The 23,829-nt window shown below is 45.8% G+C and overlaps 1 protein-coding gene across 1 annotated transcript in view; it reads right to left on the bottom strand.

The window, feature by feature from the left end:
* Nucleotides 1-20,809, bottom strand: part of LOC146822196 (nigwaprin-b-like) — a 216,468-nt gene extending 195,659 nt beyond the window's left edge. Inside the window, exon 1 of the mRNA XM_085609433.1 lies at nt 20,690-20,809. Coding sequence (XP_085465559.1) covers nt 20,690-20,780 — 91 coding nt within the window. The 5' untranslated portion in view covers nt 20,781-20,809. The remainder of the gene's footprint in view (nt 1-20,689) is intronic.
* Nucleotides 20,810-23,829: the final 3,020 nt, after the last annotated feature.

Consider the following 23,829-nt stretch of genomic DNA (forward strand, 5'->3'; position numbering starts at 1 on the left):
CAAATCAGTCTTGACCCTGTGCCTCATGGTAACAGTCCAGCCCGAACTGTCAAGCCAGGTGCTCCCTGGACTGGAAACAAGCATCCTAGGACCGGTTTCGGGGTTTCACCCCTCTTCAGCCAGGATAGCTTGATTCCAGTGGCATGGAGAGCAAGGGACCCCGAAACCGGTCCTAGGATGCTTGTTTCCAGTCAAGGCGGGACCTGGCTTGGCAGTTCGGGCTGGACTGTACCATGAGGCACAGGGTCAAGACTGATTTGCATATGGCTGGGTACAAACTGGAACGGCATGGTGAGCAAAAAAACGATAGATTTAGGCCCAGATCTCTGTACTGGGGTGAATGTATGACATTGTTCTGCATTCTGTCCATCAACTGTTGTTTTTGCATGTGCCCTAGTCACAGCAAAGACATGAGCAGGGATCCCTAACATTTCTACATGTGTCCTGAGCTCCACTTCCGCCCAGGCTGAAGTCTCTAGATCATTGCCAAGCAAGAACTGTACTGGTAGGACTGCACTTACCACAACGTTCTTAAGGCCAGTTACCCCTCCCCAGGAGAAGTTAACAACTGCCAGAGAATGGTCTGTTCTGACATTGCTAGCATTGGTCACTTGGTACATTTCACCAAGTATAATCTGCCCAGGATCCACACGATCTTTTGTCACCATTGTAACACTTGCTCCTGTGTCCCTGAATGCCCAAGCTTCTACTCCATTTTTCAAAGGCTGCTGCCTGTATATGCCCAGGTTACTGGGACTCGCAAAGGGGGACATATCCATGCCCCCATCACAGACAAGCACAGCTTGAGTTGGAACTCTGACTAGGTGAGAGCCAATCTCAGAACCCAGGGTCAACCCTACTACACCCTTATTCTGAACATTGCCACCACCTATTCTAGCTGTACTAGGGGGAACAGTTGCCTTAGGGGCAATGGTGGCTGGAGTAGATTCTTTGGACTTGGTGCAGTCACTGGTCCAGTGAGTTGTCTGTTTACAGATTTTGCACCAAGGTTTCTTTTGGTCTTCACCCTTACTTGACTGTGACTCTCCATTAGAAGAAGATTTTTGGGGCCCTTGAGAAGACTTCTGGCCTTTACCCTTGTCCCCACCCTTGTCAGAGTTCCTAGAATCCTGCTTCTTTGGGTCACCACCTTGGTTCTGTACCTTCTGCCTCATCCTGGTTCCGACCCATTTGTCTGCCTTCTTTCCCAATTCTTGGGGAGAGGTCAGATCAGAGTCTACCAGGTACTGGTGCAACAGCTGATTTTGACAGTTATTAAGAATCTGCTCCCTCATTATCAGATTGTACAATCCTATCAAGTCACACACTGTACTGCCCAATAGCCAACATTCCAGAGCCTTAGCATCTCAGTCAACAAAGTCAACCCAGTCTTGATTTTGTGCTTTTTGGGTATCTCTGAATGTTAACCTGTATTGTTCAGTGGTTAGGCCAAACCCATCTATCAGTGCACTTTTCAAGACTTTGTAATCATCAACATCCTCTTCTCTTACAGTGAGGAGCTTATCTCTACCTTTGTCTGCAAAGGAGAGCCATAGGATTGCTGCCCACTGACCTTGAGGGACCTTCTGTACTTTACAGGCCCCCTCCAAGGCAGTTATCCATTTGTGGATGTCATCCCCACTCTGGTAGGGAGGGACGATCTTACTTAGGTTTCTATGGTCATACGACCTCTCCCTATGTCTAGGGAAATTGCTGCCAACAAGGGACTCTAGTCCCTCCTTTTTACTAGCTCTATAGAGCTCCAGGGCTTCCCTTTCTAGGGCCATCTGCTGCTTTCTGAGGTTGAATTTATCTTGCTCATACTTCAGCAGTCTCTCTCTCTCCTCTCCGGGGAGGTTTTCCCTCCCTCTGTGAGATGAAACAGAGGTCCCTATAGAGGAGTTAGACTGGACACGTCCCCTTGAGAGAGATCTATCCCTTCTAGCCCTACTTTCAACTCTTCCTGGAGAAACAAAGAAGGGAGCATTATTGTCATCCTCCTCATCCTCATCCAGGGGAGCTGGGTTCACCAGATCCTGATCATTGTCATCAGTCTGGTAAGCATTAGAGGTAGGGTCAGGGGAGTTTCCACCCCTAGGCCCACCCTCAGCTGCTGCCCCACTCACTCTGCCTACCCCACCAGAACCACTAGGTCCTGGGAGATCATCCAACTTGAGTATCTTTATGAAATGCTGGGTTGTTGGGCTTTTGCCTGTCTTCAGCTTCCTAATGGGACATAAGGCCCTAGGCTGTGCAAAGGAGAGATCCTCATATCTATAGGGGAGAAACTCACTGACTTCTGCCAGGGACCCACTGGTTTCTGGCTGACTAGACATTACTAATGTAATGTGGTGTATTGTACTACCTACACTAGTGTGGCCTGCCAAACTCTCGAGCTTTAGAAAGGGCTATCCCTTAACACACAACTCTAAGTTCAGTAGAACTTACTGTATACTAAACTTGATATTATGTATCGTAGGTACCTTTAGTGGTTTTCAGTTGATCAATTCAATTGAGATTATCTGGTAAAACCATAGCAAGGTGGAATCCCACATGCTGCACACCAATGTGAGAAGTTGGCCTGATATATGCTGTCCACTAGTTATAGTGGGCACCCTGTATCAGTCCAAACAATCCCTTATGGTGAATAGGTCAAAGACAACCTTTATTGAAAGCTATCCTAGTGGTAGCTATGGGGAGCAGCCTTCAGGCTAAGTGTTGAAGGAATGTAAACCAGCTTGTTTTACCAGTCTATAATCTCTTGAATGATCAAATGAAAGGACAACCACACCAGATACATATTTAAAATATATGTATTTAAGATAAAACACACCCCTCTAGTCTCTTTATGAGGCTGGAGTTCGAAGTACTTTGTTTACAAGTTAGCAATCAACAGTAATAGTACAAATACACGTTTGGGCCCTAGGGGCGTACCAAGCCATATACCAATAAATTGGTATAAGAACCACGACTGGACTAGACACAAGGCCTAGAGCCTGTAGAATCGCTGGAACCGCAAGGAACCACCCAAGGTAGTGACGCAGGGGACCAACGGGGGCCGTGTGCAGTGTGTAAACACAAAAGCGGGTTCCCGTTAGCTTCTATGGGCAATGTCGAGGTTGGAAATTTAGAGATTAGGGACACTTAGAATCGAGTCAGGACCAAACCCTTTTGGACTTAGGAAGGTCTAGGGCTAGCACCCACGGGAGCACCAGAGTACTCGTGTTACCTCACCCAGGGAAGCCGGGTGCATAGGTGTCTTTTGGTGTCGGGTCGCGTCGTCGATTTCAATGGAAGCTGGCGAAGAAGTGCTGCTGCTGTGAAGAGGAGAAGTGTCCGAAATGATCCAAGCCTGGATCTAGGATGGAAGGAACCTGAAAGCAGAGGGGACAGAGTCTGGGTCACTTACCAGTGACCAAGGGCAGGATGGACCAATGCCCACAGACGTTGGGTGCTTCAGGTGAGTTGATGGGTGTCTTAACTCTTCAGCAACGAGATCCAGGAGGCGCAGATGACAACCAAGAGCTGGATTAGAGCTGTCCCACGACGAAGTCTGTCGAGTGCTGCAGTGTCGTCGACCAGATTGGACCCAACAAGCCTTGGCAACGGTAAGTCACTGGAAATCAGAGAAAGGACTGCGGTGCAGACCAGCAAGGTCTGTGGGACTCACCCAGCGAGGGTAAGTCGGGGCACATCTGGAGCAACCAGGAAATTCCAATCAGACGAGAAGTTGCCTTCGTGGGGACCTACTAGCCAATGGGCTAGCGATCGCGAAGGAGCCTCGAGTGGTCGCACTGGAAACTGGCCCACGGGTCACTCATGGAGTGGAGGCCAGAAATCTTCAGTGCAGGAGATGCTCAAGGCTGGGGCTACTCGGAGCCCAAAGCACAACTTTGAGGAAGACCAGGAAGATGATGTTGCTGCAAAAGTTCACGGTGTCCAGGGGTCACGGTTTCACGTCACCCACAATAGCCACGGGCCTCAGCTTTGCTGTGGCTCAGGGTAGCCTCGGGGAAGTCTGGAAATCCACCTCTGGGGATGCAGAGACTTTGGTGTCCGGTGGGAGATTCACAATTGCAGACTGGACCGTTGCTTCTTTGGTGCCTGCCAAGCAGGGGAGTCACTCCTTGACCCCCAAGGGAGATTTTTTCAGTCTTCTAATCAAAGTAGAACGTTGAAGATCCAGGATATATGTTGCAGAGTTTCGTCCAGGGTAATCTAAAGTCGCAAGGACTGGGTTCCCATACTTATACAAAGTTTGGGGGTTGGACATACTCTAGGGACCTACCTATGGGAGGGTTTGGAAAGAGGGGTGGTTACACCCATTTCCTTTGTCCAGTTTTGCGCCAGAGCAGGGGCAGGTAGCCCCTGCAACCGGTTTGAACTGGACTATGCACAGGGACACCAAGTGTGCCCCCAGTGCAGGACTTCAAAGCACCAGAGAGTGCTCCCGCCCAGCCCCAATACACATCTGCCTGTCTGGGGAGGTGGTTACACCTCCATGGGACAGGAAACCTATTGTCCAGGCCTCCCCTGCCAGAGTTTCGTTCAGCAGCAGGAGGCTAGACCCGTGTCTGTGGCAGAGGCATCCATTTTGTGATGCCAGGGCTTTAGAAAGTCCTACCGGGTTAGACCAGTGTGAACATGTCTCTCCCTCTAGAAGGGTGGAATACTACTCCCGCCGCCAGAACTGGCGGGGGGGGGGGGTAGTATTCCAAAGCGTTTGACACCAAACACGACATGTTTCCGTGCAGCCTTCCCAAAGTTAGAATTTACCGTGAGGTTATAATGCACTTCAGAGTATATGGTCAGGCTGCACCACAAACAGCATAAGAGGAGGTACTCCGAACACTGCAGAGGGGCTCTGCTCATGCAGGGGCACCCTCTCACATAAAAACCACACACTCTGCCTTCAGGATTGTTAAGGCCTGCCATAGGAGTGACGTATAGGTTTTATATGTGTGTGCAATGGTACTGATATAGGTAACCTATACCACTGTAAGGGGTGCAAGCACACCCTTACCCAGGCTGCAGTAGCAGACCTGTGATGCCATTTTGGAGTGCTTCCCAGGGGTGGCATAATCAGCCGCGGCCCGTGGAGGGAGTTCCGTGGGGCGGTAAGGCGGGCGGGGGAGGGGCAGGGTGGGGGGTTCTAAAAACCGGAATATGGATAATTACAGGTAAGTAAACAATTAAATAAATAAAACGAATTTCGTAGCGCGCGCTGAATCGCATTTTGCGAAGCAGCGTGCGCTACGAAATTCGTTTTATTTAATTGTTTACTTACCTGCAATTTTCCATATTCCGGTTTTTAGAACCCCCCGCCCCGCCTTACCGCCCCACGGAACTCCCTCCACGGGCCGCGGCTGGGCATAATACATGCTTCAGCCCCTGGTAGGCCTCTGAGGTACCTATGCCCTAGGTACATAGTATACAATATACTAGGGGCTTATAAGGCACTCCAGAATCCAATTAGATATGGACCTAATGTACATGGTAACCATTTTAGAGAGGAAGCATCTAGGTTGTGGTCCTGATTAGCAGGGCCACAGCCAGGCTAAGATTGAAAAACAGTGAAACACCAGCAAAAAGTGGAGGTACCCACGTGAAGCAGATCCTACTCTCCTACAGAGGCCCATTGGTTCTTTTTTATCCCTCAAACTAAAAAGGTGACTTTGTGTAGTAATAATGTTTAATTAGTTCAGACAGCCCCAACCACTGTGTTACACTTTATACTCTGACTCTGTGTTACTCCAGACCAAGCACAATAAACATTCAATGCCTACCAGGGTCCCTATTTTAGATAAGGAGCACTTTTCCTGTTTGTGCCACGGTGCACCTTTAAGCAGGTTTGCCGGGTGTAACCAGGAAAAGTGGGCCCATCATGTAGAATGTGCTGCCCTAGGGGCAGCTGCGAACTCGTGCTGCACCCGGGCAGTGCATTCAAGAGAAATACAAAGCAGCTGTTTAAAAGCTTATCTGTGTTTCTCTCTGCAGGCGGCAGCTAGCCTGCACATTAAAGAGGGATTTGAGATCCCCTTTCAGACGGGTGCAGTGAGTGACTACACCAGCCTGCAAGGGGATATGTGGGGGGTGTATGGGACCCCCTATCATCCCTCCAGAGGGCTCCCTTTAAGAAGCACACTGAAAGTGTGCCACTTGTTGTGGTGCACTTTCTATGCACCTCCTAAAGGAATCTGCCTCTGCAGCGATGTGCATAATACGGTGTGGGCACAGACGCAAAGAGATTCCCTCATTTGCATGGGGCCACACCCCCATGCAAATGAGGGCACGCCCTCTTTATATAGCACTGGTGCTACATATGCATCAGCACTATCTGTTTTACAGAAGGGTCCGCACAGGCATCCATGGCATCTTCTGTAATACCAAAGTGCACTGGTGGCACACAAAGCGTGCACCAAGCCCTGTTGTGGCAGCAGGGCACTTCCGTAATAATGCCCCAGTATGGTGATATGTGACTCGAACACTTTGTATCCCTCATTTCTTATACACTGATTTAAACACTTGTATGAAACATTGTCTTAATATAATGTGTGTGTGATGTAAGGTGCCCAGATACCCAATATTAGGAGGAGTAGCCTTATAAAAACATTTCAATAAATCTGAGAGGGTGGCTACAAAAAGATGAGGGGCACTGTTGGTGGTTGTTAGTGAGGGAATTCATTAAAAAGAAGGGCATTATGAGAGTGTCAACAAAGATTGCCTTCCCTGGATTGAAAAACCTTAATTGAAAAGTGAACATTTTTTAATTCTCTGTAAATGTGGAGGAATTTAAAACTCTAGGTTAAAAATTAAGTTGATTTCTATGACTTGACTGGCAGAAACAGCACAAGTTCTTCAGATAGTAATATGGATGATTAGTGGGCTCATTTGAAGCACTAGCATGCTCTGACAGAAAGAGAGGACGCACTATTGGCAAAAAATGCAAAGTAATATGGTGGAACATGGCATATACCTTGGTCTTTTAGAAATAAACCCCCCAAAAACTTCCCATTAAAATTATAATTTCAATTGTTGTTTGTAAACAAATAACATATTCTATATATAGTCTATGTATCTGTTTGAGGTGTTCTTGTTTCTATAGTTGAGTAGTGATTCAGCGGGGTCCACTGAAGTCAAAAGATTAGGAACCACTGATGTACAATAAAAATAGTAGGGGCCCCAATATACATCTTTGTATGAGGTCATTCTCAGCACATTTTGCTTGGATAACCCGGCTACAGATCTCAATAAAACCTGACACGATGTTGGTAAATGAAGTGCATTTCTTTTGCATGAAGTAAGTGGTCATTTGAGACGCCTTAATAATGCCTTCTCTCTTGCTTGCTTTGTGTTCTATCCCTTTCCATTGTCTCTCCTCTTTCCCTTCTGTTTCTCTCTTCATTTCTCTTCTCTTGCTGTGCCTCTCCTATTTCTTTATGTTTCTCTCTTTCCCTACAGTCTCTTCTTGGTCGCTTTGTTTTACACTTTAACCATATATGTTCCTCAGAAGCCTGGGGGCCACACATGTGCCTGCTAACTGGAACTGCAAAAAGAACAATTGATGGACAGAATGCAGAACAATGTCATAGCTTCACCCCAGTACAAAGATCTGGGCCTAAATCCATCGTTTTTGTGCTCACGCAGCCATATGGAAATCAGTCTTGACCCTGTGCCCAATGGGTACAGTCCAGCCCGAACTGCCAGGCCAGGTCCTCCCTGGACTGGAAACAAGCATCCTAGGACCGGTTTCGGGGTTTCACCCCTCTTCAGCCAGGATAGCTTGATTCCAGTGGCATGGAGAGCACGGGACTCACGTCTGAGCATACCCGTCCCACTCGGGGTGACAAATGCAAAAACAACAATTGATGGACAGAATGCAGAACAATGTCATACATTCACCCCAGTACAAAGATCTGGGCCTAAATCCATCGTTTTTTTGCTCAACATGCCATTCCAGTTTGGACGCAGCCATATGGAAATCATTCTTGACCCTGTGCCCAATGGGAACAGTCCAGCCCGAACTGCCAGGCCGGGTCCTCCCTGGACTGGAAACAAGCATTCCAGGACCGGTTTCAGGGTTTCACCCCTCTTCAGCCAGGATAGCTTGATTCCAGTGGGATGGAGAGCACGGGACTCACGTCTGAGCATACCCGTCCCACTCGGGGTGACAAATGCAAAAAGAACAATTGATGGACAGAATGCAGAACAATGTCATACATTCACCCCAGTACAGAGATCTGGGCCTAAATCCATCGGAGCAGATTTATGAGCCCCGTGAGCCACTTTTGCGCCACCGTTGCGTCACTTTTGTGACGCAGCGGTGGCGCAAAGCCAGCGCCATGCTGCGGACTATTTACAATGTGACGCATCTATGGAGATGCGTCACGTTGTAAAGCTTGCACCACATGTGGGCGTTCCGGCACAGGAACGCCTCCGAAAAGTGGCTGAGTGAAATCTCCAAGATTTCACTCAGTTACTTTTCCGGCCATGCTGCGTCAAATCCCTGCGCCTGCCTGAAGCAGGCGTAAGGATTGACACAGCATGTTAGGGATATTGGCACCCCGAGCCTTGCTGGAGCTGCGTCGCGGTTGCGACGCAACTCCAGCAATACGCCTCCTTTCCGACAGAAGATGCGTCACGCCTCTGCCCATCCGAGTGCCACGGTGCACCGCATTGTAAATGCGGCGCATCAGTGGTGGCGCACGGGTGGCCAGATGCGTTGCAACTCTTCTGGCGCATCTCTGCTGATTAGCAGAGATGCGCCAGCAGTCATAAATCTGCCCCATCGTTTTTTAGCTCACCATGCTATTTCAGTTTGGACCCAGCCATATGCAAATCAGTCTTGACCCTGTGCCCAATGGGAACCGTCCAGCCTTTACTTGCCAGGCCAGGTCCTCCCAGATCTGTGACTGGGGGTGAATGTTTTGCCAATGTGCAACATTCCGTCCATCATCTTGTGTGTTTTGCTGTTAACTGTAACTGTTCTGATGCAAACAGAAGATTGTTCTGGCTGTTTAATCTCTTCCCTGAGACACACAATATATTTTATTTCCGAGCCTTTCATGCAGAACATTCTCATAGGGCGTTCTTGATACAAACTGCCCGGCTGCAGACATCAGCTGTTTTCTAAAAGAGCCGTGACAGTCCCACCTATGGATGCGATAGGAACATCCATGTGTTTGATTGAAATGTATATTGTTTCAGCCTCAGACAATTAAAGTAGGGATGTGGTGGACATATCCTGCCACCCTGAAGATGATGTCATGCATGAAGCCCCACTACTAGCATGTATCCGGCATCTTTATTGGTTGGGTTTTGTACTGAATTTACTTCCAAAAGATTTTGATGTGCCTTTATTTCCACTGGAGTTTGACGTTACCATCTCCTTTCGAGTTTTCAGCAGCACATGGTAGAGTCTGCTATGGAATGGGGTCTTTGCCCAGAGGCTAAGATATGTCGCCTCTCCAGTATAAGCAAACACTGGGGGTGTTTTTCTAAGGTGTGACCCAGAGAAAGCGTTAGGTTTCTCACCAGCTGATGTATAAAAAAAACACTAAGTAAAAAATACACACACATACACACACACTGACATATTAAAAGTGGTATTGGGTCATCTGTAGGTCACATCATGCGTCCACCTGCCAAAAGAGAAGGCATGAGACAACGAGAAACCCCTTTTCCGTCAGTGTCCATCTTCCACTATAAGCGATGACTTTTGTCTCACCATATGTGCACCTCTGTCGGAAAGTGCACTTCACCGCCACAGTCGTGGACCAAGACTTCACTGTTTTGTGTTTGACGCCGGGTTTGCCACTCCTCTGCCCTTCAGACTTTGAGATGTGGAGACCTGGAGCTCTGGAGACGTGCATGTGGGCTACTGCTGGGGACGTCTCTACGTTTGTGTTTTTATTGCTGCCTGCCTGCTGCCGAGTCTTGCGGGGCTATGCTGGGGTGGGACTTTGCCCCCCCCCCAACGGACACTGTTCATTCACTTCTTTTCTTGTAACACCCATTCGTGCAGGGAAGACGCCGGCCAGGGGTCGGGCTGAGCAGCCCCCTGGTACACCCCCTGTACGTTTGATGACTCAGAGGTACTGTGCATTGCATCTTGTCCCAGAGGTATATTTGTATATTTATTTTTAACCTTGGTACATTCCATGTTGACTCCGTACTGACTCACATTGGTTGCCTTTAGACCGTTTTAAGAAATTGTTGTTTGTTTTTTAGCCAATATAGTAAGACACACTTTGCCTGACCTTTATAGAAAACCGTGCACCTAAAGTACTATGTCCTATGACAGCGTAATATTAGAATGGGCAAGAGTAAAGCGACAGCCCTACCTAATGCCGCCGATACCCCACGTACAACTATTGACTCGTTTTCAGTGCGAGCAGTTAGCGCCATCCCTGACGAAATCGACAGGATGGGACATCACCTCTCACTAGGGTTAGGTATGGTGGCGGCTGGGACAGCTAGAGTCAATAATGGGTCATTAACTTTAGGGAGTGCGCAATCGGAGGGGGTAAATAATTCTGGGAGCACCAAAGGTAGGGCCCCTCGAAATATGCAAAATACGCCAAATTTAGGGTTGAATACATGATCTGACTTCCCACCAACATCTGATGGACCCCCCACACCGAAGAGGCACAAAAGGTGTAATGGCTCGTGGCTCAAAAGGCCGGAAAAGAGCTCATCAGAGGCCCCTAGAAGCAGTGAGTGTATGGCCAGCCCAGATACCCCTCTGAACGCGCAACTGGCCCAAAGAGTTGGAGCCATACTGACTAAAATAGATGACCGGTTACATCCAAATCATGAAAACTTGATAATCTGATTTGTGAAATGGACAAGGTTAGTTCATTTTGTAGGAACTCTAGCAGTGGCATTGTGAGGGGGTGAAACAACAATGGGGAACCTGCCTGAGATATCACCAGATGTCATCGCACCCCCAGACGTGGCAACATATAATGCAGCAAGTAGAGACCAGTGCAGGGGTCCTTCTGTTTTTACAACTGTTGGACGCAAGTATAAGGAACCGAAGACCATATATGCCCCATGGACACTATGGGTACTATTACACAACAGACTTTGTGAATACAAGCCCACTCACACGAGAAAAAGGATATGACGGGCTTGGAGCAATACCCTTTAACGCATAAGTTGATGGGAGATAATGGTGCACAAAGTGGAGGAGTCAGTGTTTCAATGAATTTGCCACCGGAATGTTGCCTATATGTAACAGTCTTAGTTAATGTACCCCCCTTCCGACCGGGCCAAAAGGAAAGTCATGATATCGTAAAGAATAGAGTGGTACACTGGCTTCATATGGACTGCTGATACCCAGAGGCAAGAGCTGATCAGATACTACTAACGCGAAGAGTGAGCTGGGTTGGCCCTTTGTGGAAGAACCTTAATGGAGATTGTATAATTATTATTTTAGAGACCCTAGCTGGGCCAGAAATTCCTTGGTAAGGGCAACCCCAGCCATACAGATGGATCAGAATGTATCACTACAGCCCCTGGGTTTCTTTTATAGACACTTAAGACGTCTTCACTATGTAGAGTGTGGGATCTGTAGTTTACGTTTTACTCCAGGCATAGAAACCCGGTCTCGAATCGCATTGCGCTTTGTAAATAGGTACCAAGCTCTGAGCACCTTACAGGAAAATGATTGGCAAGAACTTGATCATATCACAAAGGTTGAGGCCATAACATCCATGCATGGCCTCAAGGATGGCCTCAAGGATGGCCCTGCCCTATGCTATAAAGACCAGATTATTGATCTACCACATGGCGAGATCATTATTTTGGCTAGCACTAGTCAATGTAAGGATTATGGCTGTGAGTCCTTTACTAGCAATTTGGAGCATGGAATGGATAATGGCCATAGAATTGCAACATGGAATATTGCTGGTCCTAATTAGGAAGCAGGATTCCCTAGGCTGGTAGAACTTTATCAATCAATATGATGTGATTTGCTTACAAGAAACTTGGTGTACCACCCCTGTTTATTATGCAGGATTCTCTTCGCATTGGGTACAGGCAATACCATCTCATGCTGGAAGGGCAAAATGAGGGATTTTGTTCCTCGTTTCAAATAAGTTGCCGGTAATTGTAAAGAGAGTTGTCATTATTGGGGTGGACTCTCAAATAATGTGGCTGACCTCTAAAGGAGGGAGGGATCTGGTTGTGGTTAATTTCTACAATAACATGTTTTATTCTATTCGTAGTAAAATAGTTCCAGGGCTAGATAAGGGATTAGATACACCATTGCGTTCAATTAATAGGAGCATTGGTTTGGGGGTTTTTATATTTAAATTTGCCCCCTGCCAATAATGACGGTGACGACTATATACATTTTCCACACAATGACTATGGAGGAGTATGAGAAAGTGCCTTGTTTCTGCATGGTTGCCCCCACTTTTGCTGGACTGCTGATGTACTTTGACTAAGTGTGCCCTGGGCTCCTGCCAATCAGCTATCCAGGGCCTATGTTCTTTCCCAAAAACTGCATTGAAGACCAAACCCAATTGGCACTCTCTGGACACAAGTCAGTCCCCGGTAAATTATACTACAGGTACCTAGGTTACTGTGACCAGGGAAGGCTTCTAAGGGCTGCAGCACTTATTGTGCCACCATTAGAGGTCCTGTACCTATACACACACACACACTGCCTTGGCAGGCTGCGTGTCTTGGTGCAGAGCAAAGTGAAAAGTCAACATGGCACACATCCCTGTGTGCCATGCCTACAACCCACTGCCCTGGCATAGATCAGTAACCCCTCTAGCTGGGTGCACTACACCAGTGGTGAGGGTACAGGTGCATGAGCCCTGTAGACCTACAGTGTCAAAATCGATTCTTAGACATTGTAAGTGCAGAGCTGCCATTAAGTGTATATGGTGCTGGGAGTTTATCATTACGAACTCCACAGTACCATAATGGCTACACTGAAAACTGAGAAGTTTGGTATCAAACTCCTCAGCACATTAATCCCACAGTGATGCCATTGTGGGATTTCATGAAAAATACACAGAGAGGGCATCTTAGAGATGCCCCCTGAAAAACGACCTACCACTAGTGTCCAGGCTAAGTGGCTGCTTTCAGCTGCCACCACTAGATATGTTCCTGGACCCTGGGTTGAAAGCCTGCTGCTCTCGGAGCCGGAAACAATGCACATCCTGGGACAAGGTACCCAGCCTCCTCCCCCAGGATGGGCAGGGTCAACAAAGGGAAAGCTTCAAAGGTTTGCCACCTTAGTGAGCTTGCCCAGGCCTGTTGCTGCTTTCGGGAACTGGCCCCCACTGGTTTTAACCCCCACTTTGGGGTGGGAGTACCGGAGGGAAAAACAAGTGAGGAAGACAGTTGTGCCCACCTTTGCCAACCCCACCCCTCAGGTGGGGGAGGTGAGGTGAAGCACAGTTCTCAGTCCCCGCCATCTTGCAGATGGGGGCACCCAGCCAACCAGAGTGAGGCACATGCCCCCCTCCCGCTGTAGGGTGGCATTGTAGGGGGTGTACTCACCCCAAGGAAGCGACCCATTGGTCCCAACCTTTTTACTGACCTGTAACACCCCTAATTCTAGTTTTTAGGGGCACTCCCGAACCTTGCTTCCTCAGACTAGAAAGTACAAGAAGAAAGGAAGAAGAAGGACCGAACAGCCATGCCGAAGCTAAGAGGAGGAGGACGCCCACTGACTTGAACCCAGCCTACCAGCCTGTCCCCACCTCGAACCTGCAAAAGCGAAACTCCAGTGTGTCCTGCAGCCAGCAACCTCAAGAGCCCCGAGGCCCTGCCCTGCCTTCAAAAGAAAAGACTTTGCCTCCTGTGAACACTGGATTTGTTCACCCACAGACTCCAGCTCCGGCAAAGACTGCAAGTCTGCACCACTCTGCACCCGACACCCACGGCCCGAGTTTGAGTGGCCCAACACCCCGAGGAGGTCTCCTAGATGATCCTGAGCCAAGATCCGGTGACGCCTGACCTGCCTCAAGCCTCCAGCCGACGCCTGCAGCTTGAAACCGGAAGGTCCCCCCAACCGCGACCAGGAGCTGGTAAGAAGATCTGACCTTAAAAGGCACTCCTGCACCTGATGACCCACAGCCTTGGGTGGCCCAACCTATGGTGTCTAATCAACCCCCAGCATCCCAACTTACCTCTCAAAGTGATGGTCACACCCAGAAGACCTTTGTCCTCAAGCCTGTAGTGTGTTTGCAAACTGGAGGCTCCCAATTGAAAGCTACAGGCGGCCAACTCCAAAACAGCACTCTGCATCCGGCCTCCACAGTGCCGCTGAGGGTGCACCTTTTGTGCTGGCCTGATCCCCCACGTTCCCTGAGCTCAAGTCCAGGAGCTTTGCTCCCACAACCCTCTGGCCTGCTCGTAAGCAGCCACCAATCGGAGGTCTCCTATCCCCCAATGGATAACATTGGGCCTCAGCACTCCGCAACCAGCTGCCCTATTGCCGCTGATGGTGTAACACGAGTGTACCCTTGACCCTGGGGAGTGTGGAGTTGGAAAATCTATAAAAATTTCTAACTGTTACAAAATAACCAAAACGCTTTTACTCACCTGTTTACAGGAAATGTCCCAGTGCAGGATCCAGGTATACTAAGTATGACTTAGAAATCTTATAGTCTGCCTGTGAAATTAATGGTGACCAGATCCCAACCTTCATATGTAGGAATGCTTCGTCTACCATGGTTTACATGCGGATTTCTTCCATTGTTAGCAATTTGTGTGCCACCCCGAGGGTAGCCCAGCTACCGTTGAGCAATCACAGCTGTATCATAATGACAGTTCTCTTGTGGGGCAGAACGCTTGTGGACCACCCAAGTACCATAGTGAATATCGCCTCCATAAGACCTAATGTCGTATTAAATGGGATTGGAGTTGACCCCATTGAAATTTTACATGGAATCTTTATAAAATATGGAGAAGAGATTTCCTATTGTCTTAATGAAGTAGTCAGTCCAACTCAACTGATAATTAATTTTATTAATACTAATGCTATTATTAACGGGATTCTGACTCGCCCCCATCAGGCACAAATCAGACAAGGTAGAGGCTGGTTCAACCACACGTGTACATTGGCTTCAAACCAACTGAAACAGGCCTTGCATTGCCAACCTGGAGACGATGCTTTGATCAAAACCCTTTGGGTTAATTATAAAACAGATATGTCAGCTAGGAAGAGGGAATAACAGGAGGAAGCCTGGGATAAGCTATCTGTGGCTGCAGAAACTATTAACAACAAACTGTTTTGGGAAACAGTTAACGCCCCTTTTTTAAAGAGTTATTTGTTCCCTGAGCGGTTATCCCACGTTACATGCAAAGCTTGGGCAGCCCACTCTTCAAGTATTTTTAACCCACCAGACTGTGAAGCAGGGAGCACATCGAGCATAACACAGAGTAACTGGCCCACCTTACCATTAAATATTACAATTGAAGAGGTACAGATGGGAATAAAGTGAAGCAAGGGGGGAAAAGCCACGGGTCCAGATGGGGTCCCAGTAGATATGTATAAAGCTGCAACCGATTTATGGAGGCCCATTCTCACTAGGGTGTTCAACACAGTTGTGACAGAGTTTATACCCCCCTCATGGGGCAAGTCTGTTATCCTCCCCCTTTATAAGGGCAATAGCTAAGGTGATGAGTAAAGTTCTTTTAATGCGACTAGAAGAGTGGGCGAATGGAAAGGCGATACATTCCCCATCACAATGCAGCTTTAGGAAAGTGGTGGGGAGTATCAAACAGTGTATAAACCTGGACCTGTTAATAGGAAAATATACATGTGCCAAAGAACAGAAACTGTACCTGTGCTTCGCAGATCTTAGCAGCGCATTTGACCTTGTCCACCACTCAAATCTTTTGCTGACTTTGCTTAGCTTTGGTGCACCCAGAACAATTATATTTTTCCTTGCGAGACTCCATGAGATGCTATTGAACAAAGTGCGGTATGGGCCAGGAGGCGAATGCACACCAAGCTTTGACGTGAAACGAGGCATTCGTCAGGGTTGTGTCCTTGCTCCTCTCCTCTTTATTGTTTATCAATAAGGTAGATAAGGTTATGCAACTGGTATAAGATGATGCCCCAAAAATCTCTGGGAGTCCTATCAGTGCTGCTTTATGCAGACTACTTCGCGTTACTATCCATGACCCCGATTAATTAACAGTTTAGGGGATTTTATCAAATCAAGGAAACTTGTAATTAACAAAACAAAGACACGCTATGGTTTGCAGGGGCCTAAATTAAAGAAATGTGAATCTTTTTATATTGATAATACTCCATTCGATACTGTCAACACGTTTTGCTACCTGGGAGTAACCTTTTCAGGTAGTGGTAAATGGTCAAATGAAATGCCCAGTCTAAGATGAATAGGAGTGTGCATGGGGCTTTTAGATTTGCGACAAAATTAGACAACCAGCCAATCAATAAAATGCTCGCAATTTATAAGGCTAGATCTGTTGCCACCGCCTTGTATGGTGCAGAGGTGTAGGGCTACCACTTTAGTCAGGTATTGCAGCACAAAGAAAATCCCTTTTTAAAGGGTCTTTTAATTTTACCTTCCTTAGCATCCGCTGAGATAATACACCAGGAAGTAGGACTACAGTACCTAGCAGATCTGATTTCATTGGGACTGATGCAATGATTAGGGACTGTCTATCTCTGGATAAAACAATGTATATTGCTTGGTTAAATTATACCAGTAATACATATCGCAAGCTGTTTAATCTATCAATTGAGTCGAAACCTGTACAGGTGACAACGCTAACGAAACAGACGATCAAGGGTGTTTTTATGATCTATAAAAAGGAATCTCGTATGAGAGTGATGGGGGAAAAATTGACTTTTTAAATGTTATCAAACGCTTGAGCCTAAGATGGTTTTTCAAAAGAATCTAAACCAGGTTACAAAGCCAACACATCGCTTTGTATTGACCAGACTTAGACTTGGAATTTTACACCATCTAGTCACTTTCCCTGTAATGAAATCCTGCCCTTTAGATTCGTCTCCTTGTCCATGTGACAGGCAGTCAAAGCACAGTTCACTTTATGCTCTTTTGTAATCCTTTTTTGAATTTTAGGCACTACTATCTAAAACCATTATTTTTAAAACAAAATGTGAGAAAACCCAAAGCTGCAATGAAATTATTAGCTGACCTGGGTGATTCCGGGGTCTGTTTTAGTGTGACCTTATTTATCCTAAAAGCTAATATTGTAAGCAAAAGTAATGTTCCTTAAAATCTAGTATCTATCTGATAAGGACCTGTTTTTATGCAATTTGCTGCTAAAATCTGTATAAATGACTCATATTTTTTATCCATGTTTTTATTATTATAACTGCTTTTGTGGTTGTTTCTGCATACAGAATAAAGCTTATATTGAAATTGAAATTGCTATCCATCTCAGGGATGCATGGCTTCTGGGGTCTGTGATTGCTTTTAAGTAAAGCTATCTTTTTGTTTCAAATGCAGCCCATTTTCCTTAAAGGAGAAGAGGATCTGTTTAAAAAAGAAAATAAATAAACGTTTAACTTTTATTTTTTAAGAGTAGGCAGTGGTTTGTGGGACCACTGCAGGTTAAAAAAACAATATATATTTTCAACATTCTTCAATGGGAAAGGATTCCTTGCAGAACCGTCCCAATTTGCAAAGGAGTTACCACCTCCTTTCAAGAGGTTGAAATATTAGGGCTTTGCAAGTGGAATTTTATCGCAAAACATTAATACATACAATTGGGATTCGATGTTTGGAATGGATGCCCTAAACATTACAGTTCCAGATACTGACTAGCAAACCCAAAGTCCAATTCTATAGATTCACAGTTTGATGTTTGTATTTTAAAAAAATATCTTTTGGGTTGCAAATGGCCCGATCCGCAAAAGCAGGCTGTTGAACATCAACAAAACTTTGCTCTTCCAGCCCGTAGTTATTTTATGTATTTCACCAGATTCTCCTAGGTATGACTATGGCTGTTTTGTGAAGGTAAGCTATTAAATGTCACTGCTTTTTGGAACTTTTTTATTATGATACTTCATGAAAAGTGCGTATTTTGAAATGATGAAATAAAAGTATCCGCTGTGTTCTCAATTCCAACCTCATTAACATTCTTTCATGCTTCAGATTAGCTTCTAGATTTATCTTATCTTCTCATTCAGCTGGGTTTTGCACAAATGAAATTAAATGAAATTGAGATTTATAATGCTCACTAATACCCTAGGGTGTCTAGGCATGGCGTTACTACTGATTTGGCTAACCAAAATTTGATAAGTGCATTTGGGCTAGTTGTTGAACAGTCAAGTTTTCAAAGGTTTGCAGAATGACAGAAGATTGCTTTCCTTCTTCAGTGTCAGAGGCAGAAATTTACACAAGCTAGCAGTGCCCGCCACAAAACTTCTCCTTCCCCATGAGGCAGTTTTAGCCCTTGGAATTATCATATTGGAGGAGGCCATTGACCGAAGCTGCCTCTCTGGGATGTACCACGTGAAACTCCGTGTTAAGTAATCGGGGCCAAGCTCATGTAGCGCTTTAAAAGGCAATACAGAGGGACTAACATTCGATTTGTCTTTTAACTGGTAGCAAGTGGAGAGGTGGAAGAGCATGGCTCACTGACTGATGTTTTGGAATAGCAAGCAGCAGACAAGCTGCTGCATTTTGGAGGACCTGCAATTTATTAAAATATAGTGATTGTATATTGAGAAAAAACCCAATGCAGTAATCAATTTTAGACAAGATGAGTGCAGCGACCACAGCTTTCTGGAGTTCTAAAGGAAAGAAATATTTTCCTGAGGGTTTAATCATAAAGAAGCAGGAAGAGGTGATCGCATTGATTTGTTCTCCGAAGTACAGGTTGGTGTAAAAGTAAACTCCTACGTTTTTCACCTTTGTAACTAGCTCGGGGATTTCTCGCAATTCTTGTCGCCACCAACTTGGTGTCCAGAAGGAGTTATCTCATCTGAAGAGAAGCACCTCAGTTTCACTTGAATTTAGCTTCAGGCAGTTTAGGGACATCCAATTACCTATTTCACGCAAACAATCGTGGAATCTTGACGCAGTGTTTGGTGAATCCCCTGCAAAGGATGCTACAATTTGCGTGTTGTCGGCGTATGATGCTGTCTTAAAGCTAAAGGACTTTATAAGTGAGCAGAGTGGTGTGACATAAAGGTTGAAAAGGGTCGGAGTCAGCGAGGAACCCTGTGGCACCCCGCAAGGAAAAGAGAACGGGGACTTGTATCTCCCAAGCTCTACCAGTTGCTCACTGTCACTGAGAAAGGACTTCAGTAGATCCAGCGCCCTACCTCTATTGCCCAGGGAGGAGAGACAGCTAATAAAGACAGCATGATTGACCTTGTCGAAGGCTGATGAGAGGTCCATCAGGATAAAGGCCAACTACCCACCTTTATCCATGACCTCTCTTATTTCCTCCGACACATTGATCAGGGCCAGCGCCATTCTATGTGGACCCCTAAAGCCATATTGAGAGCTATCCAGAAGTTTATTCTCATTAATAAACTGGGTGATATTGAAGGCCTTTTCCAAGATCTCTGCCGGCAGAGGCAATTGGGAGATTGGCCTATAGTTGTTTGGGTCTTTATAGTCCAAATTAGCTTTTTTCAGCAATGGGAGACTGGATGCATTATTCCATTGTAGAGGAAAATATCCCTCGGAGAACATACAGTTCGGAGAACATACAATTTAAGATATCTTTGAGGAAGTTAGCTGTGACCTCAGAGACCGAGTGGAGGACTTTTGGGGGGCACGGCTCCCATGAGGATCCAGCTCTGGTCTGATTAAGAATGGTCATGACCTTTACATCCAAGATAAAATTAAATGTATTAAAACTAGGGCTGGCAACTGCTGGAAAAACTGAACCCCTTATTCCCTCCAAGGTAGTGGGGGAGGGTCCCATAGTGTGCACATTCGTCATCCGATGGGGGCAAGAGAAGGAATTTGCGACTGGTTTCACTTTTGCCTGAAAGAAGTCTGCTAATAGATTACAGAATTCTTGATCTACTCCCTTAATTAAGGGAGGCCTTCCTGCACAAAAACAATCCTTAGAGGCATACTCCTCTTTCCATGTGTGTTGCAGGATGCAGCACACATGGAAAGAGGAAGTAATGCCTCTATTTGGTAGGCACACCTCTGTTGCGTGAACTCAGGTTTACAAGTGTTAGTAAATCTGGATTTATGTAAAAATACATGGGTGGATGCTTGGGAACAACCAACCTCCAACCATGTAATGCCTGCCAGACGCAAAGTAAAGCAAGGCAACATTTCAGTGCTTTAACCAGGAATACACTCGCTAGTGGTGCAACGGAAAGCAGTGGCCTGCTCTTACCCCACTACAAAATGTTATAAGGAGTTCCTGAGACCTGGCATTTTACTGACATACAAAGAACTTAGAGTGAATATCTCCTCCCCCGTACCACAGGGACGTCTGGTGCCTACTTTACACCCCTGGCACAAAAAACTTTAATTGATGTAGTTTACTCCTACTCTCCCAACAAAAACAACTCTCACTACTAAAAAACTTACATTACCCAGATCAACATTATGCAGAGTCGCTATCTCCGTAGTGTCTCTTACACAAGAAAAGATTATTCATGTATTTCTTCAGAATGAGACACAACCTCAACCCCTCGGATGAATTGTGCAGTCAGATGCTGAGGGCATGATCCCTGTGTACTCACCTGCAGGAGAGCCCTTCCTGTCCACTGGAAGTGCTTCGCAGAGCCCAAGGAGGGCAGCAAGGAGCAAGATGGCACCTGAAGACTTCATCATGGCATGGACAGCAATCTCTGAGTGCCTGCTGCTCCTGTGACTGGGATTTATTGGCTAACACAGGGAGAGACGGAAGGAAGTATGATGCTGGCAAACAAAGACTGGACAGCAGCCAATGATATTTTAATTATTTCCCGGTCACAAGCTACAGCATTGCAGAGACAGCGCCTCAACAAACTTGTTTTGTCAGGCTTTTCTCCCTTTGTTAGAGCCAGAATAGATGTTTGACCGCAGGAAATTGTAGCTTAAACACAAGCACAGCGCGCCAGCTACATACAGATGTGCAAAAGTCCTTTTAAAAGGGACCAAGTCCCATCACCCACCGAAGTGGCATGCTTCATCATCTGGGACCTCCCTTAACCGCACCTGGTACGGTTAAAGAGCTAAAACTCCTTTAATTACTGTAAAAAGGAGGAGCTCAAGGATGTTTTTAATTGATGTAACTTGGAGGATATAAATCTCATAATGAAAAAAGCTGCCAAAAGTGTAGTGAGACTAAGTGCAGTGTGTGAAAAGTGGTTTAAAGTATTAGTCTGCTCCTTTTGTCTTTTAGAGCGTTGCCTCACGCCCTGAGTTGTTACCAGGAGTGTAGGACGTTTCCCGATCATTGACGGGTAAGAAGGCATTTCAGATCCCTTCATGTCATACGTTTACTTTTGAAATGTCTGCATTAGTCTACCTACACTTGTTATCTTGACCAGCTCTGATCAATTATGTATGTCTGTCCCTGTTAATATCTTTCCTTGTTAAAATTACCCCTTGTTTTCAAGAGGTGACAATTGTACTTCCCTACGGTGCCGCATATCCCCAGATAAGCAGGTACTTGTGTAGGTTGTATCGTTCCTTTTGTACTCACTTTTCACAGTTTTTCACATCGCAGTAGTGTTATGTTATGGTCCTGAAGAAAGCCACTGTCATTTTGTTGAGACGCTAGTTGGCTGAAACATGTAGACCCAAGTGGACGTGTTCCTACATTATTTGTGCACACGTTTTCCTCCAATATTTCTGCTTTTTTACTTTTGATACCACTGGATATCGAATAAAAATATTTTTCTATTGGTAATCAATTTTAAACCACTTTTCACACACTGCACTTAGTCTCACTACACTTTTGGCAGCTTTTTTCATTATGAGATTTATATCCTCCAAGTTACATCAATTAAAAACATCCTTGAGCTCCTCCTTTTTACAGTAATTAAAGGAGTTGTAGCTCTTTAACCGTACCAGGTGCGGTTAAGGGAGGTCCCAGATGATGAAGCATGCCACTTCGGTGGGTGATGGGACTTGGTCCCGTTTAAAAGGACTTTTGCACATCTGTATGTAGCTGGCGCGCTGTTCTTGTGTTTAAGGTAGACTGCTGTAGACCCGCGGACTCCTGTGTTGTTTAAGTCTCAGTTATTTGGGGATTTGTCTGCGCAGGTCTTTAAACTCCCTCAGACCCTCTAACTAATTGTGTTTTTCGCAGGAAATTGTACCCAAATTTGGAATTGCCTCAAGCTATTTGGATGTGATCTAAATGTCACTGAGTGCTCAATCACCAACACGTTCAAGGGTACTGATTAATCTAATGCTAATAAAATAAAACAGATCTATGTGTGTTCACCTCATCTACACCAGAGCCCTAAACTCCTGTGTAGTAGTAAACATTAAGTCAGAAATGTTGAAAAGAGCAGCAGGGTTGCAGAGGACTACTGCACCGTAGACCTGTGACTATACATGGATGCTGTGTTGACTTTAGCAGATCCGGGGGGATACTTTAAGGGATGCACAAAAAGAAGGCCCGTCAAACGACAGTCTCGAGTGTTGTAGTCAGCTTTGTGTCCTAAAACAGGTGAAACATGAGTGGGGCGCAAAAGATTAGTGATGACCTGGGTAGCCTCTCAATGCTGCAGTAGTTGCAGGAGAGTTTATGAGAGCAATGGAAAGGTGTCCCATTCTTGGATGACTGCACAGTCCATCACAGGGAACAGCTGAGGAGTTATTGGGTCACTGGGCAACAACACCTCTAGCCTGGATCTTGGAGGTACATCAGTTCCCATTGTACATCGAATTACAGCTGATGGATTAATGATTCTTCTGTACAGAGCATTCCCAGAAGCCCACCTTCCAGAGGCACTGGCCCTGACTGCCAGACTTAGCAATTAAGGGCAACCAAGGTAGACCTTTAAGTATGAGGTACATGAGTCAGGCGGCAATTAAGTAAGACGTTTTATTCCTCAGAAGCATCCATCTATTCCCAAAAGCTGCTGCCGAAATCTGGAAGTCACAAAGCAACTGAACATTCTCTATGACATGGTCTCATTCCATAACAATGGTTACTTCCGTGCCACAAACCCCCCCCCCTTCCTTAATAACTGTAAGTAAAACATAACTTATAATACAGCAATATACATGAAAAAGATAAATACAAAAGAGATAGAGTTTTACATGCTCCTTAACAACGTAACTTATTATACAACAATATACATTGAAAACATAAAGATGAAGGAGATTGAGTTTTACGTGCTCCTTAATATGTAAAGGGTATATGTTTCTCACACACACTCCCATTTAAAAAGGTGGTGTAGCTTTTCTTATAGACCTTCTGGGAGACCACTCTGAGGAACCAGATCCCACTGAACCTTTGGGCATTCCCTCCTTACTGCCCCCTGGGACACCAAGATTCTCTGAACTCCTGCGGATTACCTCCTCTGAGCACCACCACGCTGTTCAAATTCCATATGCGGTAATCATCAGTCTTAAAAGCATTGTTGAAAACTTTGTTTACCTTCATTGGTGTGAAGAAACCCGCAGAAACTCTTTTCATCCATTGCTTCTTGACATAATCCAGTTACCTACTTTGACTTCTGTTTTCTTAACAGATTTTCTTTTCTTAAATCAAACTGTTGCTTGCAAATCTAAATTTTTCGGGCTTCCTTTACCTTCCAATCAACCCCTTATTCACCACCTCCAGATCTAGATTCCATATCATTTACCCATGTTGGCACTACCACAATATTTGTTTGTCTACCCCTAAAAAGTTCAAAAATAGTTTTTCCCATGATGGCAT

Source organism: Triturus cristatus, chromosome 6 (assembly GCF_964204655.1).
Source record: "Triturus cristatus chromosome 6, aTriCri1.1, whole genome shotgun sequence".
Lineage (NCBI taxonomy): Eukaryota > Metazoa > Chordata > Amphibia > Caudata > Salamandridae > Triturus > Triturus cristatus.